Source organism: Hylobates moloch, unplaced genomic scaffold, assembly GCF_009828535.3.
Source record: "Hylobates moloch isolate HMO894 unplaced genomic scaffold, HMol_V3 SCAFFOLD_2, whole genome shotgun sequence".
NCBI lineage: Eukaryota > Metazoa > Chordata > Mammalia > Primates > Hylobatidae > Hylobates > Hylobates moloch.
Genome location: NW_026652277.1, coordinates 14497411 through 14518454, shown reverse-complemented (window position 1 = coordinate 14518454; position 21044 = coordinate 14497411). Strand labels below are relative to the sequence as shown.

The window sequence follows — 21044 nt, the reverse complement described above, 5'->3', positions numbered from 1 at the left end:
AGTGAGCCGAGATTGCACCACTGCACTTCAGCCTGGGCGACATAGCAAGACTCTGTCTCAAAAAAAAAAAAAAAGTTATAGATTCATTATTTCCAAAATACTTCCATTAAAATATTATATAATAGACTAGAACATTTAATATTATAATACATAGTTATATATAATATGTATAAATTTATATAACATAAAAACGAGATTATGTTGTTTATACTATTTTGAGGCTTGACTTGACAAAAAAGCAAATATGTTACAGTCAGAATTGCAAGTTAACAGAAGCCGAAAATAGCTTACACACGGGATTTAAAAAGCACGTTATTTAACGAGGAGCCTGGAGATTGGGTATTTTTAGGAATGCTCAGTGGCTCACCAAGGTCGCCAGGAACCCATGCTCTTTCAGGCCCTTTCCTTCCGCCATCCTTGACTTAGTGGCTCCGTCTTTGGGTTTCTCACCTAATGGTTAAAAGATTGCTGCTACAGTTCCAAGTATCTGTCATACGAAGACATGACCATATCTCAACCAAAAACAGGAGGGATAGGTTATGTTTCCTCTCATTGTTTTCTGTACGTGAACGAGTACAACATTCCTGAGGCCTCCTGGGAGACTTCCTCTCAGCCCTCATTGGTCACAGTTACCCAGCCTAATCCAGTAGTTGGCAAAGAGAGCAGAATTGCTGTGATTTGTTTAGATCAAGCTTGTCCAAGCTGCAGCAGCCCATGGGGCGCAACCCGGGTGGCTTTGAATGTGCCACAACACAAATTCATAAACTTTCAAACATCATGAGATTTTTTTTTGAGATTTTTGTTTTTTAAATTTTTATTTATTTATTTTTTAGCTCATCAGCTATCATTAGTGTTAGTGTATTTTATATGTGGCCCAAGACAATTCTTCCTCTAATGTTTCCCAGGGAAGCTAAAAGTTTGGACACCCCTGGTTAGACCAAGGTTCTCGACACGAGCATGCGTCAGGGTTATCCAGAGAGTTAGATGAAACACAGGTTCCTGGGCCCCAGGGTTTCTGGTCCAGCAGGCCTGGAGGGGGCCTAAGCAGATCATTTCTAACCTGTTCCCAGGCAATGTGGATGCCGCTGGTCCAGGCCCACGACTTGGTGGCTGCTTAGATGAGTCAGCACATGCATCCCAGTGATTAGAGAGGGAACCAGGAAGCACAAATGCTCCCAGCATCTGAACAATCCAGGTTCCATTGGACAGGCTGAAGATGGGAACCCTGGAAGGTAGACAGCTAGTGCTGTCTCCCTGCCTGTAATTTACTCTAGAATATTAAGTACTGCTTTTTTCTTTCCTTTTCTTCAAATGGTTACTGTAGACAAAAAGCTTTAAAAAGTGGAGGTTGACATATGACATACGGCCGGGTGCAGTGGCTCACGCCTGTAATCCCAGCACTTTGGGAGGCTGAGGTGGGCGGATCAGGAGGTCAGGAGTTCGAGACCAGCCTGGCCAACATGGTGAAACCCCGACTCTACTAAAAATCAAAAACAAAAAGAAAGAAAAGAAAGAAATACGACATGTATAAATTTGCTGACTGTATTATTTGCCAAGGTATAAACATTCTATGTGATTAAACTTGCTGAGTCACAGGCTGCTTTCATTATTTTATTGTGACTTCAGTGGGCTGAGTAGACAAGAAAAAATTTTGATACTCAATTGGCATTTAGAAAAAGGAGCTGAGTGAGTGAAAAAATAAATTTGTTAATTGTTTCTCTGAGGGGCTCATGATGAAGGAGAAATACATTAGACTGGAGGTCAGGGAATTTGATTTGTCTTAGTAATTTTTTTTTTTAAATTTTTTTGAGATGGAGTCTCACTCTGTCACCCAGGCTGAAATGCAGTGGCACGATCTCGGCTCACTGCACCCTCTGCCTCCCACAGTCCCAGACCGACATGCTCATCACTGGATATGTTACATTTTTTTTTTTAGACGGATTCTCCCCTGTCACCCAGGCTGGATCATGGCCCGACTTGGCACTGGACCCCGGTTCACACCATTCTCTGCCTCACCTCCGATACTGGACTACAGGCCTCACCACCACCCACTAATTTTTTTTTGTATTTTACAGAGACGGGGTTTCACTGTTTTGCCAGGATGGTCACTCTGACCTCATAACTGCCCCCTTGGACTCCAAATCTGGATTACAGGGTGACCACGGCCTGACCCATTGTCCTCTTTCAATGTCAAATTATGAAAAACACGAGAGAAATGTGTTGATATTATTCATTATTTTCTTCTTGAGACGGAGTCTTGCTCTGTCACCCAGGCTGGAGTCCAATGGCACAATCTTGGCTCACTGCAACCGCCGCCTCCCAGGTTCAAGCAATTGTCCTGCCTCAGCCTCCCAAGTAGCTGGGACTATAGGCGTGTGCCACCACGCCCGGATAATTTTTGTATTTTTAGTAGACGCAGGGTTTCACCATGTTGGCCAGGCTGGTCTTGAACTTCTGACCTCAAGTGATCTACCTGCCATGGCCTCCCAAAGTGCGGGGATTACAGGCATGAGCCATTGCACCGGGCCTAATTATAATTATGAAGTCCACAAAAGATAGCATGTCAGTCCCAACGCATGTTTAGGGCATAATAAATATACCTATTTATAGTAAGGCCATTTGGCTGGCAGAAAAACTAAGGCTTGTTTATGCTGTGGATGATTTGGGTAGTAATAAAAGAGAAAAATATGGCACTCCTTTTATTTTTATTTTTTTGGTAAAATTATTTCAGTGTTTATTTTGCTTCTGAGTAAAGACAAGGGATGTGTAATTATCTGTCATTGATATACACTATGTATTTCCCCCTGTATTTTTTTTTAATTTTTTTAATTCAGTAGGTTTGGGGGAACAGGTAGTGTTTGGTTACATGGGTACGTTCTTTAGTGGTGATTTCTGAGCTTTTGGTGCACCCATCACCTGAGCAGTGTACACTGTACCCAACGTGTAGTCTTTCATCCCTCGCCAACCCTCTCACCCTTTCCTCTGAGTCCTAGAAGTCCAATGTATCATTCTTATGCCTTTGCGTCTTCGTAGCTTAGCTCCCACGTACAAGTGAGAACATATGATGTTTGGTTTTCCATTCCTGAGTTACTTCACTTGGAATAATAGTCTCCAGTTCCATCCAGGTTGCTGTGAATGCCATTATTTTGTTCCTTAAAAAAAAAAAAAAAGACATCTGATTAGTCATCAATACTAGTTAAGCATATTTCTTTAGTTTGGGGATAGAATATTTTTTCTTTTCCTTTCATTTTTTTTTCTTTCCTTTCTAAAAATTTGTGTCTATAACATTGCTTTCCAAAATTCCTGTTAACTGGCAAATTTTAAAGTGTAGTAAAAATATGCTGGCATAATTTCATAGTAGCTTTCATCACAGTAGGCCTTTGGGATTTTGCTTTTTTTCTTCAGAATAAAATCTTTGCTATTATTATACCTGAGAATTCTTTTACTTTGCCACTTACATTGTAAATATGTAACATTTATTACTTAATCACATTTGTGTTTATTTTAGAATTTTCATAGCTAGCTAGAGGAACTGTAATTATTCTGCCAAGAATTTGAACTTTGAATGCAACATAAGAGCCTCCTTTCAGCTTAGACTACAAATTAGCGATTTAGTTGAATACCACGTTCTGTTGGTACTTTGCTGAAAATTTCAGTTGAAGAAATCTTCCAAATTAGTGTTAAATAGTAACCTAGGAAAAAAATGGGGGGAATTTTTTTTGGTGGTGGTGGTGGTGGTGGTGGTGGTTTTTTTGTTTTTGTTTTTGTTTTTCTTGAGACGGAGCCTTTTTGTCGTGGGAAATGTGCTGAGTCCTCCAGTGACCTTGGTGGGATTTAGGGTAGCCAGACTGAGTTTTTCAGCTGAAGCTGCGGTCCTGAAGGCTATGCTTGGGGTCCCAGCCGCTCCAGTTTGCTGCTTCCTTCCTTTTCCCTGTTTCTTCCTTTCCCCAAGAATGGTGCAGACTTCCTGCTGAAGCCCGTAGTTGGTAGACAGGCATCTCCTGGCCCTTTTCCCAAGAACCCCTTACAGAGCTTGAACTGCAGCTACTCCTCGGAATAACCATTTCTAAAATATGGGCTAGGTGCGGTGGCTCACATCTGTAATCCCAGCACTTTGGGAGGCCGAGGCGGGCGGATTACCTAAGGTTGGGAGTTTGAGACCAGCCTGACCAACATGATGAAACCCCGTCTCTACTAAAAATACAAAAATTAGCTGGGCATGGTGGCACACGCCTGTAATCCCAGCTGCTCGGGAGGCTGAGGCAAGAGAATTGCTTGAGCCCGGGAGATGGAGGTTGCAGTGAGCCGAGATTGTGCCACTGCGCTCCAGCCTGGCTGACGGAGTGAGACTCTGTCTCAAAAAAATAAATAAGTAAAATAAAATATGTGTCTAGTCCCCATCTTGGACGCTTCGGATTGGAATCTCTGGGGAAGTATTTTGAAAAATCATCTCATTCCACTCTCTCATTTTCAAACCTGTGTTCTAGAAGCTCTGACACACCCTGAGGTTCAGCGTGCAATACGTAGTTAACTGAATATAAAGACAGGGAAGAAAAAGGGGGCCTGACAAGTTGTCTACAGATTTGATTGCATAATGAACTTTAGAAATCGCCCAGTACCATCTGCCATTTACTGCTGAGGCAACTACGAGCCAAAATTATCCCAAAAGATAATTGACTTTTCTAAGATGATAAAATACTAGTACAGAGCCCAAGGTCCTGATTGTGATTTTTAACCTCTGGTCTATTGTTTTCTTACATTCATTGGAATGTTTTCCTTTTCTCCTTATGTAGATTATCTAATCTAAAATATTTCACTTGGCTGTATACTGGATATGTGTACAAAAATAATTTTCTTTCTTTTTTTTTTTTTCTTTATGAGGCAGAGTCTCACTCTGTTGCCCAGGCTGGAGTGCAGTGTTGTGATCTCGGATCACTGCAACTTTCAACTCTTGGGTTCAAGGGATTCTCCTGCCTCAGCCTCCCAAGTAGCTGGGCTTACAGGCATGCGCCATCATACCCAGCTAATTTTTATATTTTTGGTAGAGATGGCGTTTCATCATGTTGGCCAAGCTGGTCTCAAACTCCTGACCTCATGATCCGCCCACCTCATCCTCCCAAAGTGCTGGGATTATAGGCGTGAGCCACCGCACCCGGCCCAAAAATAATTTTCTTAAATAATAGAAAACGTATAGTGGAAAGCTCTAGATACATGTAGTACTTATCAATATGCTGATCCTTGGGGGCGAAAGGGCAGTTTTTTAAAGGATAAAAATAATAAGTTAATTTTTATTAACTTGTGCGAGTTCATGACCTTAGTTTTTGAGGCAGGGTCTCACTCTGGGCTAGAGTGCAATGGTGTGATCATAGCTTACTGCAGCCTCAAACTCCGGAGCTCAAGTGATCTTCCCGCCTCAGCCTCCTGAGTAGCTGGGATTACAGGCGTGAGCCTCCATGCCGGCTAATTTTTATATTTTTTGTAGAGGCGGGACCTAGCTTTGTTGCCCAGCCTGGTCTCAAACTCCTGGCTTTAGGCAGTCTTCCCACCTCAGCCTTCCAAAGTGTTGGGATTACAGGTGTGAGCCCTGTGCCCAGTCCTTAATTTTTATTAACATAAAATAACTGGTAAGCTTAATTTTTATTGAAATAATTTTTAATCGAAAGCTAGTTTTCTAGTTTTAGATTATTAGTCCTCAAGATAATGTACCATTAAGTTAGTTTGATTTGAAATAGGAGATTTTTGCTTTCCAGAGAAAAACTAGGTTGTTCTTAGGTTTTTTTTTGGAGATGGAGTCTTACTCGGTCACCCAGGTTGCAGTGGTGCGATCTTGGCTCACTGCAACCTCTGCCTCCTGGGTTCAAGCAGTTCTCCTATCTCAGCCTCCTGAGTAGCTGGGACTACAGGTGCACACCACCAGGCCTGGCTAATTTTTTTCTTTTTTTGAGACGGAGTTTTACTCTTGTTGCCCAGGCTGGAGTGCAATGGCGTGATCTTGGCTTACCACAACCTCTGCCTCCCGGGTTCAAGCGATTCTCCTGCCTCAGCCTCCCATGTAGCTGGGATTATAGGCATGTGCCACCACACCCAGCTAATTTTGTATTTTTAGTAGAGATGAGGTTTCTCCATGTTGGTTAGGCTGGTCTCGAACTCCCGATCTCAAGTGATCTGCCCGCCTCGGCCTCCCTAAGTGCTGGGATTACAGGCGTGAGCCACTGCGCCTGGCCACGCCTGGCTAATTTTTCTATTTTTTGTAGAGACAGGGTTTTGCCATGTTGCCCAGCCACCATGCCAGGTCTGCTCCCTCCCTTTCGGTGAGTCACCAAGTGATCTTGCCTCCACCTCTACGCTTCTCCTTTCGCTCTCCACTCCTGTTCCCTTAGTTATACCCTCATCTCCCCGAGGCTATTGCAGCAAGCCTTCTACCAGGTTTCTCTGCCTCCCAGGTTGCCGCCCTTCCCCTAAACTGTCCAACACCATTGTGCCATAGTGATAACAGATGCATTTTTTAAACCCCGGTACCTGTGAACACAGTGATATTCTTAACGCCTAAATGGAATGATCTCCCTTGCATACTTGAAGACTTTAGGGCTCCCCATTGTCCTTATAATGAAGTCCAAGTGCCCTGGGTGGGCACACAAAGCCTCTCATGACCTGGATACTTCTCTTTGTCCAGAGTTTCTGTCCAGCTCCATCTGTTGCAGTTCCCCCTTGTGCCCTGCACTCCATCAGAGCTGATCTCCTCTAGTTATTTGAATGCTCTGTGAGATCTCTCACTGCCCTCCCTGCCTTAGCACGTTTCTCTGTGCTTTAAATGCGGACCCCTTCTTGACTACCACTCCCCTCCGACACACAGCAGCCAGCTAATCAATTCTTCCTTGGTGCTGCAGAGTATTTTTTCTCCAGTGTTTTTAAAATTGTGTCTATTTTTTAGCTTTCTCCATCAGACTAACCTTATACAGAACAAAGGAGTCTTCATCATTTTAACATTTCCAATGCCTAGCCCAAGCTTTGGCATAGATGGGCATTTAATAAGCGATATGAAACATCGTTGATGAAAGTGAGGATTTTTCGAGGAGGAAGCAGTATACTTAATGGAGGGCTGAATGGATCTATCCGAGTTTTAAAATGGCATGTGGGAGAAGGATTCAATTAACCGTGTGGCTTTCGATGGCCAACGTTACATTGAGAGAGAAGTAGGCTGCTGGCTCCACTGTAAGATGCACACAACAAGAACGTGTACAATGACAGTGCCTTCCTGCCCTCGTTGAGAATCGGGAGTTAGACAGTTGGAGTCTTGATGTGACCACTACATTTGGGCTTTTCTGCGTGTTATTTTCTTTGCCTTTTGACAGAAAAATGGAGATTATACTATCTTTATGGTTATAATAGCTCATAACATTTTTTAATTTTTGTGGGTACATAGTAAGTGTATATATTCATGTGGTACATGAGATGGGTGTTTTTTGTTTTTTGGGTTTTTTTTGAGATGGAGTCTTGCTCTGTCACCAGGGCCAGAGTTCAGTGGCGCTATCTCGGCTCACTGCAACCTCCGCCTCACAGTTTTAGGCAATTCCCCTGCCTCAGCCTCTCAGGGAGCTGGGATTTCAGGCATCCACCACCACAGCCGGCTAATTTTTGTATTTTTACTAGAGACAGGGTTTCACCATGTTGGCCAGGCTGGTGTCAAACTCCTGACCTCAAGTGATCCACCTGCCTTGGCCTCCCAAAGTGGTGGGATTATAGGCGTAAGCCACTGCACCCATCCTGGGGTACATGGCATGTTCTGATACAAACAGGCCATGCCTAATTATCACATCATGTAAAATGGGGTACCTGTTCCACTGAAACACTTATCCATCCTTTGTGTTACAAATGATCCAGTTATACTCTAGTTATTTTAAAATGTACAATTACATCATTGTTGACTACAGTCACCCTGTTGTGCTATCAAATACTAGACCAACTATAGAAATGATCCTGGAAAATACAGTCTTGCTGTTAACATTGTTTTGATGATTAAATGAATTAATATCTCAGGGTGCCTAGGCTAATGCATAGCATTGAATGTGGCTTAATAAGTGTTTATTGAATTTGAGTTAGTCTCCTGTTTCTGGATGCTTTTAGTAAAATGTTACTCTCATTAAATATAAGTTATGTGTGTGCATAAACTGGCACCAGTAACAGAAAGATTCAATTGCCTTTTCTTCTTCCAAAGGTTTATTCATTGTACTGATGATTCTCCAGATCCATGTATAGAATATGAGGTAAGAAGCTTATTTTCCTTGATAATTGTAGATGAAGATGTGTTGAGAATTGCTATTTATTCTTGAGTGAAATGAATGAAGTTTCTTGGATTAATTTCTTTGGGAACCTAAAGCCACTGAAATTTTAAATTTATGAAATATACATATAAAAGGATATATATTATATATAGAATGTATATACCAAATACATGTATGCAGTATGCACTTGCTACAGGATATACGCAGACACCTTTAATAAAACAAACACCTTTATACGCCTCACAGCTGTACCTAATTGTTTCAGCATTTTACCATTTTTTATATTGTTCACTCACCCTACAAATAACTTAAAAGAATAAGAGGATAGGCCGGGCGCGGTGGCTCACACCTGTAATCCCAGCACTTTGAGAGGCCGAGGTGGGTGGATCACCTGAGGTCAGGAGTTCGAGACCAGCCTGGCCATCATGGCAAAACCCCGCATCTCTACTAAAAGTACAAAAATTAGCTGGGCATGGTAGTGGTCGCCTGTAGTCCCAGCTACTGGGGAGATTGAGGCTGAAGAATTGCTTGAACCCGGGAGGTGGAGGTTGCAGTGAGCTGAGATGGCGCCATTGCACTCCAGCCTGGGCGACAAAAGTGAAACTCCATCTCAAAAAAAAAAAGAGTAAGAGGATAGTGAAAAAACAACTTCATTGGAAATTTTGATGAGTTTAAACATAGTAAACCTCAATTTTTATTCCAAATTTTCCTAGTTTTGAAAGTATACACACAACACACACACACATACCCTGATCTGGACCGGGTTCTTAGCTACAACTAACTGCTCATCAACTGTCATGAATGGATCTGAAACATAACTTTTTTTTTTTTTTTCTTTTTTGAGACACAGTTTTGCTCTTTTGCCCAGGCTGGAGTGCAGTGGCATGATCTTAGCTCACTGAAACCTCCCCTCCTGGACTAAAGCAATTCTCCTGCCTCAGCCTCCTGAGTAGCTGGGATTACAGGTGTGCACCACCACCACCCAGCTAATTTTTGTATTTTTAGTAGAGACTGGATTTCACCATGTTGGCCAGGCTGGTCTCAAACTCCTGACCTCAAGTGAAATGCCTGCCTCAGCATCCCAAAATGCTGGGATTATAGGCGTGAGCCACTGCACCCTGCCTAACTTTCTTTTAAATGCAGAATCCACGTTTCAGCTCTCATTCCTGGTCCTTCTTGCACTTGCATTGTCAAAATGCAAACTTTCAAAAACTGACAGCTCATAGTTTGTTGAAAAGAGGATGGCCATCTTTGCTCCATAATTGCATTTTTACATTTACATGAAAATTACATTTTCATTTTTGTTCTTATAACACCAATTCAAATTAGTGCAGTAATTTTTAAAATATGTCTTTAGTGTCTGGTTGCTTCTAGCTACTTTTATATATATGTACACATGCTTGCAAAATGTCTGCTGACTCACTGCATTGAGTAATTTTTAATGTGTTGACTGTAGATATTGACATATCTTTTAGGATTATACCATATACATGGAACAGTTAATTTACTAGTTAAGTTACTCCTTACCAAGCCACCAATTACTAGATCTTAGAGTGCTTGTAGGTGAGATTCTTACATACAACTTGTGAGATTTTTTCCCCTCACTTAATAGCATAGTGTGAGCATTTTCCCAGCTTATTAAACACTCCTATAACTTTATATGATATAGTCACAGCTATTGCTTCACGCAGCAAACATCTGTCTATTAAGTACCTGGCTGTGGTGCTTCCTGCCAGGTACTAGAAAGAGATCATTTCCTTACCTTTCTTTCTTTTTTTTTTTTTGAGACAGAGTCTCGCTCTGTCGCCCAGGCTGGAGTGCAGTGGCGCGATCTCAGGTTCACACCATTCTCCTGCCTCAGCCTCCTGAGGAGCTGGGATTACAGGCGCATGCCACTATGCCCGGCTAATTTTTTGTATTTTTAGTAGAGACCGTGTTAGCCAGGATGGTCTCGTTCTCCTGACCTCGTGATCCGTCCACCTCCGCCTCCCAGAGTGCTGGGATTACAGGATTTCCTTAGCCTTTCTCTGAGGCACAGTCTTTCTTAAGAAGTCATCATCTACCTCCAAGATTTATTTACCAGCAGTTTGCTCTCTTATTGCCATTTTGAAAGACACCATTATCATGTGTATAAAATTTAAAACCTAGTTTTAAAAGTGTAGGAAAGTGATACTCTTCAAGTAATTCAAATGAAAAAAGTTGCAAGTAGAATCCTGTATATCATTTTCTCCTGTCTGTGTGTATTTAAAATACACACACACACACTCTATAGATACTTGTATATTCATAGGATGAATCTGGAAAGATGCACAAGAAACCTATAGTACTGGTTGCCTCTGAGGAGAAAGACAGAGGGACAGGGTGGGGGAGAGACACTCCCTATGCCCCTCTGTGTTTTGTGAAAATCAACCACAGTGTAGGTATTACATGCACAAAATAGTATTTTGATAAACATTATGCAAATTTTCCAATAAATTGTGTGCTGCAATTGCTTATTTATTTGTTGCTAAGTAAAACCACTGTAGCCTATATATATGTATATATAACATATATAAAATTGTGTATGTATATGACTGTATGGGCTTTTAATAGATAAGAACTGTGTAGTATTTTAGTTTCAGATTCATTTAATAATTACATATTTTTTTAAAAAATCAGATAATATGGCTTGACTAAGAGCTTATAATAAATGAAAAATGAATTCAGTGCATTTAAAATTTCTAAGGCATATTTTAAACATTTTTTTAATACATTCAGAATGCCCACCTGAAATTTTCCAGATTTTTAAGATGAGAAACTTATTAGTATATGAGAGTTTATATCTATCAAATAATTATTAATTACAGTAATAAGACCCATTTGTTATTTAAGCCAAGGGTAGAATTGATTGACTGAAATATTGAGAAAATAGTGAGAGAGTCATTTTGGTGATTCATTGTGACAAACCTCAATACTAATTATATCAAAGTAAGGATTACCTCATGGTACTTAAGGTAGACAACTTTAGAATTATTTTATTTTATTTATTTTATTTTTTTATTTTATTTTATTTTATTTTGTTTTATTTTATTTTGTTTTGTTTTGTTTTGTTTTGTTTTGTTTTGTTTTATGTTATGTTATGTTATGTTATGTTATGTTATGTTATTTTTTATTTTATTTTTTATGTGGAGTTTTGCTCTGTCGCCCAGGCTGGAGTGCAGTGTGGCGCAATCTCGGCTCACTGCAACCTCTGCTTCCTGGGTTCAAGCGATTCTTCCTGCCTCAGCCTCCTTAGTAGCTGGGGCTGCAGGTGCCTGCCACCATGCCTGGCTAATTTTTTGTATTTTTAGTAGAGGAAGTTTCACCATGTTGGAGCGCAATGGCGCAATCTCGGCTCACTACAACCTCTGCCTCCTGAGTAGCTGGAATTACAGGCACCCGTCACCATGCCTGGCTCATTTTTTTGTATTTTTAGTAGAGACGGGGTTTCACCATGTTGGCCAGGCTGATCTCGAACTCCTGACCTCAGGTGATCCGCCCGTCTCAGCCTCCGAAAGTGCTGGGATTACAGGCGTGAGCCACCGCACCTGGCTGGAATTACTTTATTATTTGATACTCCTCAAGGGGTGCAGAACATATGAATGAACATATGGCACTGTGGTGAAAAGATGTGACTACATTCTTGATGTGTGCTTATATGTCAGAACTCTTAAAATGTCAGTTATGTGACAAGGATGCATTTTGTCATAGAATTTTAGCACAATTTTCCTGTGGTTATTAGAATAATAGATCACAACTCTATTCCCTACTTTTTTTTTTTTTTTTTTTGAGATGGAGTTTTGCTCTTGTTTCCCAGTCTGGAGTGCAATGGCGTGATCTTGGCTCTCTGCAACCTCCACCTCCCAGGTTCAAGTGATTCTCCTGCCTTGGCCTTCTGAGTAGCTGACAGGCATGTGCCACTATGCCGGGCCAAGAATGTCATATGCCTCTTTTTTAAAACCATTTGATAATGGCAATCATTAAGATACAGTGTTGACCTAAAATTGCCTAGTAGACCTTACCACATAGTTGTGTTATATTAAATATTTTTTCCTTTGTCTACAGCTTGTTCTCCGAAAATGGTGTGAATTGATTCCTGGGGCTGAGTTTCGATGTTTTGTCAAGGAAAACAAGCTTATTGGTGAGTTTTTTTGGTTTGTTTGTTTTATCCTTCAAAGTAATCTTTAAAAGAAGACAAGCTTTTGTTGGAAGTAAATTTCCAGTAATTAGGACAGGGATGTCAATCTGTTTTCATCTCAGATGCCACCTCTAACCAGTTGATACTGACTCTCTGGAATGCTGTGTTGACAGGAATCCTGAGCCCAGATTCACTTGCCACAGGAAACGGTATTGTCAGATAATCATGGCTGTCTGGATTCCAGAGATAAAAGTGGTGGTTGTCACTGTTCCTGATTTAGGAATCAGGAATTCTCTGTATGGAATTTTCCTAAGCAGTACTTAGCAATAGTCTGCTTATTTCAAGCGTCATAAAAAGCCAAGTTTTGGAACCTTTATTTCTATTATTGGGGCACTGTTTATTATTCTAGCAAGAGAAAATATGTGGACAAGTAAGTGTATTCTTCTAAGTCACCCATTTTCTTTCCTCTCAGGTTACTATTTTGTTTGCTATGATTGATTTAAGTTAAATATTGAAGATAATTTGTTCTTTATTTTGTTATGCATATTTTCCATGAAGTAAAATTTATCTTCAGCCTAGAAAAGTGTAATTTGAATACAATCACATCAGCACTATTGATGCATTGAATGTGATGTTGAAATGTATTAACCCACCTGAAAGAAACTTGGGGTGTTCGCATTTCTCATATTGCTCGATATTCTTGAAGAAGCTGCGGAGGGTCCTGTTGGCACAGGATTCAGGAATAGGAAGCCTGTATTTCAGAGCAGAGAACTTTTCCCTAGGACTGGAGCAAATTCAGGGAGTTCGTGTAATAGTCCCGTTAGTGTGTTTGGAATCTTGTCGGCAAGTCACTCTGAAAAAAGGAATGTTTACTTTTCCATGGCTTGAACGAGAGCAGGCTGTGAAGGCCAAGTAGCACATATGAACAAGAAAAATAAACTGCTTCTATGCAGTACAGTATGAATATGGCAGGCATCTGGTGAAGAATATTTGATATTTTCCCAAAGAAAGTGGAAGAGAATACCAATTTGCAGAGACTCTTTGGAAGAAAGCAAAGCAGCAGCAGTTGATCATGTTTGCAGGTTTAGAATTGCTGCTTTAATTTTTTACATAAGAAGACTTTTTGTAACTTTGAATTCCTTCCATTTTACTAAATGAAAATAACTATTTCCATGGGCTAGGTGCTGTGGCTCACACCTGCAATCCCAACAGTTTGAGAGGCCAAGGCTGGAGGATTCCTTGAGGCCAGGAGTTCAAGACCAGCCTGCGGAATGTACTGAGACCCTATCTCTACAAAAAATAAAACGATGAGCCAGGCATGGTGGCACATGCCTGTAGTCCCGGCTACTCGGGAGACTGAGGTGCGAGGGTCACCTGAGCTCAGGAAGTGGAGGTTGTAATAAGCTATGATTGTGCCACTGTACTCCAGCCTGGGCAACAGAATGAGACACTGTCTCTAAAAAAAAAAAAGGCCGGGTGTGGTGGCTTACATCTGTAATCCCAGCACTTTGGGAGGCTGAGGTGGGTGGATCATAAGATCAGGAGTTCAAGACCAGCCTGGCCAAGATGGTGAAACCCCATCTCTGCTAAAAATATGAAAAAAAATTCGCCAGGTGCGGTGGCAGGCACCTGTAATCCTAGCTACTTGGGAGGCTGAGGCAGGAGAATCGCTTGAACTCGGGCAGCAGAAGTTGCAGTGAGCCGAGATCGTGCCACTGCAGTCCAGCCTGGGCAATAGAGTGAGACTCCGTCTCAAAACAAAACAAAAAAAAACAGTAAATTCTTCCAGAAGTAAGAAGACATGGCAGTGTAGGACTTCAGGATTCACCTGTTCATATGAATCCTTACAGCTGGGTCGTGTGTAATGCAATACCCATCAGGGTGGTCTTCTAATCTACTTTAATGGTTCTTTCCACAAAATGTTTAAATCACGTATTGATGTTTTTGAAAAGAAGATAATAACAGAATGTAAAATATTTTCTTGTCAGGTATTTCTCAAAGAGACTACACACAATACTATGATCATATTTCTAAACAAAAGGAAGAAATTTGCAGATGCATACAAGACTTTTTCAAGAAACACATACAGTACAAATTCTTAGATGAAGACTGTGAGTATTTTTTTATTGACCCAGTAAAATGAAATGAAATATACATTGTTACTGGACCTTATTTACTGTGGTGTATATCCTAATAACTAGATTTGAAATACTGTATTTTAAGCATTTTACTATATTATTATTTGTTATTTTTGATAGTTTGTATGTTAATTTATTTTATTTTTTTTTATTTGGAGACAGTCTCACTCTGTCACCCAGGCTGGAGTGCAGTGGTGTGATCTCGGCTCACGCAGCCTCCACCTCCCGGGTTCAGGTGATTCTCCTGCCTCAGCCTCCCAAGTAGTTGGGGCTACAGGTGCACATCACCACACCCGGCTAATTTTTTGTATGTTTAGTAGAGATGGAGTTTCGCCATGTTGGCCAGGCTGGTCTTGAACTCCTGGCCTCAAGTGATCCGCCCACTTCAGCCTCCCAGTGTGCTGGGATTACAGGTGTGAGCCACCGCACCAGCCATGTTGATTTCATCTTACTTAACTAAAATCTATTTTTGCTACTAAGTCAGTTCCCTGTCTTGTTTCAGATGTTTGATTGTGTATTTCAAAGGGGCTATCTACAGAGAACAAAGTCCATCTACCTTTCTAGCTTCTTTGAGTGATCAAAGACAGCACCAGTTACAAAGTAAACATTTGTGGGTTGTTTTTAGGAATTGAAAGTATATTGTGTGAGAGTTTTCATACATCTGAAAATTATATCTGCTATGATTTACATTTTCTCTACTTGCCAAGACTGGGCTCTGTGGCAGATTTGACTTAAGATGAATCATGCTTCAAGGCTCATTAGATTTTATGCTTTCTATTATAAGCTTTACTCATTGCATTCTCCCAGATCAGTGATTGATGCCCCTTTCACTAGTACTGTGCTCAGTGACTCCTTCCGTCTTTCCCATAGAACCAGTCTGTAGTGGGGAACTGGTTGAGATGATGTTGGTGTTTGGTTTGAATTTTTAAATATAGGGGATTATGGTTGGGGAACAGAGAATAGTAAAGCAAAGTTATATAAATAAAACATTGCAGGATGCCTTTTTATGTTTGTGGTTTTGAGGTTTAGAAGCATTAAGTCCTCAGGGTCATTTATATTCTGCTGTCTTTGATTAAAACGTACTTTAATTTTCAAAAGATTTACATTGTGAAATATTAGTTCATTAATAACTGACTTTTTTCCTCCTTTACAGTTGTGTTCGATATATACAGAGACAGTAGGGTAAGTAAAAACTCTTTCTGATATGCTTTAAAATAAGAGCTGGTTTTATAAGCAGGCAGAGCATGCCTTTGTTATGTGTGTGAAGGATCCACTGCCCAAAAAATATTTTGTCTGGGTGCAGCAGCTCACGCCTGTATTCCCAGCACTTTGGGAGGCTGAGGCAGGGAGATCATTTGAGCTCAGGAGTTAGAGACTAGCCTGGGCAACATAGTGAGACCTCATCTCTACTAAAAATAAAAATAAAAAATTAACCCAGGCCAGGCACGGTGGCTCACGCCTATAACCCCAGCACTTTGGGAGGCCGAGGTGGGAGGATCACTTGAGGTCAGGAGTTCGAGATCAGCCTGGCCAACATGGTGAAACCCCGTCTCTACTAAAAATACAAAAAAATGAGCCAGGCATGGTGGCGGGTGCCTGTAATCCCGGCTACTCAGGAGGCAGAGGTTGCAGTGAGCTGAGATCATGCCATTGCACTACAGCCTGGGCAACAGAGCGAGACTTTGCCGCAAAAGAGAAAAACAAAATATCCGGGCTTGGTGGTGTGTGCCTGTAGTCCCAGTTACGCAAGAGGCTGAGCTGGGAGGATCACTTGAGCCCGGGAATTCAAGGCTGCAGTGAGCCTTGATTGCGCCACTACTCTCCAGCCTGGGTGACAGAGTGAGACTCCATCCCCTCAATTTTTTTTTTTCTCACACCAACTAAGGTGTTTGAAATTCAGCATGGTCAAAAATCTCCCCTTAAAATATACCTAACATTAGGGGACCTAATACCTGAAATCATTGTGTACCATGATTTAGGGATTCTTTATTGAACTGGTAGGTAAATGGACACCTGACATCCTACTTCTCATTTGTGTCAGAGGTCAGGGCCTGCTTAAAATAGTTCAGTTTGCACACTTAAATGTGGCCAGGAGTTTGTCACTTGATATGTATATAATTATTTTGGCCGGGTGCGGTGGCTTACGCCTGTAATCCCAGCACTTTGGGAGGCTGAGGCAGGCAGATCACCTGAGTCCAGGAGTTCGAAACCCGCCTGACCAACATGGAGAAACCCTGCCTGTACTAAAAATACAAAATTAGCCAGGCATGGTAACGCATGCCTGTAATCCTAGCTACATGGGAAGCTGAGGCAGGAGAATCACTTGAACCGGGAGGTGGAGGTTGCAGTGAGTCAAGATTGCGCTATTGCATTCCAGCCTGGGCAACAAGAGCGAAACTCTGTTTTAAAAAATAATTATTATTATTATTATTATTATTTGTAGTCAACTAAAAGTGACTCAAAGTTTGAGTTACTTTTATCTTTAGACAGAAGAGGATTCGTTTATTTTTTAAATCTTAAAAGTGATGAAAACTTCTGTAAGGAAAAAGTTAAAGTGACTTAGTAAAGTTACTTACTGCTGACTTAATGAAGAATTACTAGGGCAGAGATTTCACTGTTCAAGACATGTCATCTTTATTAAGAAGTTTAGGTCACTAAATGTTGTTTGGTGCTGAGTGCTCTTTGACATTGTGAAGAAGCTAGCAGATGCGTTCCCGTGTGTCACCTACACACAAGCAGAATATTTCTCATTCTCCCTCCATGCTTAGATCAGCCTCATTGTAAGTGAGACAGTTATTTGAATCTGAATCACCTTTGGACATCTTTGAGTCATCTTTGGACAAAAAGATATGGCCCATATGGTCATGTCCCAGAATAAATGTTAACTGTTCATTTAACCCTTACGTCAAAAGACATCACTATATTTTCACCTCTTTGTCTTCAAAGATGATGGTGTCTGTTAAGAGTTACTAGAAAGAGGGGCTTTAGGCCATTGTTGTGGCTCACACCTTTATTTTCAGCACTTTGGGAGGCTGAGGTGGGAGGATGGCTTGAGCCCAGGAGTTTGAGATCAGCCTGGGCTCAACATAGTGAGACCTCGTCTCTACATAAAAATTAGCCAGGTGTGGTGGTTTGCGCCTGTAGCCCTAGCTACTCCGGGAGCTGAGTTGGGAGGATCGCTTGAGACTGGGAGGTTGAGGCTGCAGTGAGCCGTGATCATACCTGTCATGACCAGGTTGTGTCTGGTGTTCCTCAGACTGCCATGGTGAATAATCCCGTACGTGTGTCATTTCACACGCTGCAGGTGAATCTACAGGGTGAATTCCTAGAAGCGGGATTGCTGGCTCAAAAGTGAAATGTATTTTAATGTTTCAGTTTACCCTCGGTAGAGGTTACACCTGACCAGATCCCCCCAGGAACGCATCAGAGTACCTGCAGGCTTCCTCAGAGCTTGCCATTACAATATAGGGTCACACTCTTCAGGGTTTTTGGGGTTTCATAGAGAAATGATGTTTCACTATAATTTCTATTTCTATTTTTCTTAGTAAGTGAGGATGCAGTTTATCTTTTCATATATTTAAGGGTCGTTTCTGTGAACCATTGCTTCATGTCTTTTTCACCTTTTTCTATTGTCTCATTTTCCTCAAAATAGAGGCACTGTTTATGTATTACAGACATTAGGCCTTTGTCATTAGTCTTTTCCTGTGAACAAGATCACATAGATTATTTGTTTCTTTTCTGGCTTGTGAATTTTAGCCATCATTTTAAAAAATACTTCCCCATGATTTTTGTCTAGTTCTTTTGTAATTTCTTGTTCTCCATTTCAATATTGGATGTTTGGCTTTTGTTCCTTTGCGTGTTTGGTATGCAGTATGGATCCCCCTTAGTCTTTTTGTCTAGCATCAATATATTTATATTATACTGTCCTTCAGACTGACCATGATTTCCCAAGTTCTTGGGGCTTTAATCCCTGTTGTGTTTACAGACTCTCATCCGGGTTGGTTGTTTCTTTTTTGTTTTGTAAATCAGTTTATTTATTTACTTCGAGTTCATCTTCAGTGAACTTGTTGTTTTTGTTTGTTCTTTTGTTTGTGAGAATCCCAAAGATCCTAAATTTTGGGTTTTTCATTTGCTTCTACCATGTTCCTCAAAACTCATTCAGAGAAGGACAGTGTCATCGTCTCCTGCCCCGTCATTAGAACTGTCTCCTCACATTCCCTTTCCTGAGGCTGTCGCCTTCTGGAGTTTGCGTCTGAGTTCTGATTCCCTTCCTGTGGCCAGTCTGCTAGGAGACCGTCCCACGGGTTCCCACAGTGCTAGAGTTGATACGCTTAGTTCTGTTCTTCGGGTTCTTCTTGTTTCTGGCCCCTGGGGATTTCCCGGTCTTTCTCATAATCTCAATTACACTTTTAAATGGCTTGTCGTAGCATGTGTTTCATCCTGTTTGGAACAGCAGGCCTTGAGAGTTAACCATAGCTGGCTGTATTTCTGGAGCCCTCACATATCTCACACTCCAGCCAAAATAACCTGTTCCCACAACGGGCGGTCGTGGCGTGGCCTCTGCACGTGAGAGCCGTCATTCTTGTTAAGTGGTCCGCTTTTCCTGCCAACATCACCCTCCTCCCAGGGCATCGCTGTTATCCCTCAGGTACCCAGGTCCTTTGGGAAGCGTTTCCAGCCTTCCCTCGCACATGTAGGCAGGCTCTCTTGTGCGCCTCTCCACTCTCACAATTCCCTGTTCTTGCCTCTCTTGAAGCAAAATACCCTGCACATTGCCATTGTTGGATGGTTTTTGGTTCTGTTTTGGGGAGGTGGAGATGTGTGTTCTGCTCAAGGCTGAGCTCTTGGAAGGAGTCGATTTTGTGTTACGATCTTCATGCCCTAGCGCCTAACAGTGTCTGGTCCCTAGAACTTGATCAGGGCAGGGAAACAGTCAGTTGGTACAAGCACAGTTAGTCTGACTGCTCTTTGCTTATTGGATTGCCTCAAAGCAGAATTAACTTCTCAGGTTGTTCGTGCTTGAGATGTCACATGAAAACATGTTATGGCCGGGCGTGGTGGCTCACACCTGTAATCTCAGCACTTTAGGAGGCTGAGGAAGCAGGTCACCTGAGATCAGGAGCTCAAGACCAGCCTGGCCAACATGGGAAACCCCGTCTCTACTAAAAAATACAAAAATTAGGCACAGTGGCAGGCGCCTGTAATCCCAGCTACTTGGGAGGCTGAGGCAGGAGAACCACTTGAGCCCAGAAGGAGGAGGTTGCAATGAGCTGAGATTGCGCGACTGTACTCCAGCCTGGGCAACAGGGCGAGACTCTGTTTCAAAAAAAAAGTTATAAAATCCTGATCCTGATCCTCCTAGTTTATAGAAGTTGCAGCTGGGTTTTTATTATTTACTTACTCAGTTTTTTGTACTTGAGGATAGCTTCTGAGCTACAGAGTACACTACCAATTAACAGTGGTGGTTTGTTTTCATTTAAAAATGTGTTTTGGGCTGGGTGCAGTGGCTCATGCCCGTAATCTCAGCACTTTGGAGGGCCTAGGCGGGCAGATCACCTGAGTTTAAGAATCGGAGACCAGCCTGACCAACATGGTGACACCCCATCTCTACCAAAAATAGAAAATTAGCCAGGCATGGTGATGCATGCCTGTAGTCCCAGCTACTTAGGAGGTGGAGGCAGGAGAATTGTGTGAACCCAGGAAGGGGAAGTTGTAGTGAGCCGAGATCTCACCATTGCACTCCTGCCTGGGCAACAAGAGCGAAACTCCATCTCAGAAAAAAAAAAGGAAAAAATGTGTTTTGGTTTTTTGCATTGTGGCATATTCCTATATTAAAGATATTATGGTTTAAAAATAATGAGTTAGTTTTACTGATTATAAAAAGCCAAGTAGAGGCTGGGCGCAGTGGGTCACGCCTGTAATCCCAGCACTTTGGGAGGCTGAGGCAGGCAGATCACGAGGTCAGGAGATCGAGACCATCCTGACCAACACGGTGAAACCCTGTCTCTACTAAAAATACAAAAAATTAGCTGGGCGTGTTAGCGGACGCCTGTAGTCCCAGCTACTTGGGAGGCTGAGGCAGGAGAATCACTTGAACTCGGGAGGCGGAGGTTGCAGTGAGCAGAGATCGCACCACTGCACTCCAGCCTGGGTGACAGAGCGAGACTCCATCTCAAAAAAAAAAAAAAAAAAAAAAAAAGTCAACTAGAAAAGGTTTGGAGGTTAGAAAATATCCATTTTGTTATCATGACATATATTGAAGACATCTTAGCAGTATTCTCCAAAATAAAGTTGACATCGTTACCAAGAAGTTGTCTGATGGCTGATACTGTTTCACATAGTTGCACGAATGAAGAAGTGGGTGCCGAATGGAGGTGAGGAAACAACTCAAGCGGTGAGAGATTTGCAGGGCGTCTCCTGGGGCTTGTATAAAATGAGGAACTTACCTAAACAGGGTGTGCTGAAAAC

The 21044-nt window shown here is 41.8% G+C and overlaps 1 protein-coding gene across 1 annotated transcript in view; it reads left to right on the top strand.

Annotated features, from left to right (window-relative positions):
* The window catches only part of CDC123 (cell division cycle 123), a 49183-nt gene that overhangs the window by 22163 nt on the left and 5976 nt on the right, over window positions 1–21044 (top strand). The window contains exons 8-11 of the mRNA XM_058431900.1: window positions 8216–8264; window positions 12366–12441; window positions 14427–14549; window positions 15730–15758. Of these exons, the coding sequence (XP_058287883.1) occupies window positions 8216–8264; window positions 12366–12441; window positions 14427–14549; window positions 15730–15758 (277 nt within the window). The remainder of the gene's footprint in view (window positions 1–8215; window positions 8265–12365; window positions 12442–14426; window positions 14550–15729; window positions 15759–21044) is intronic.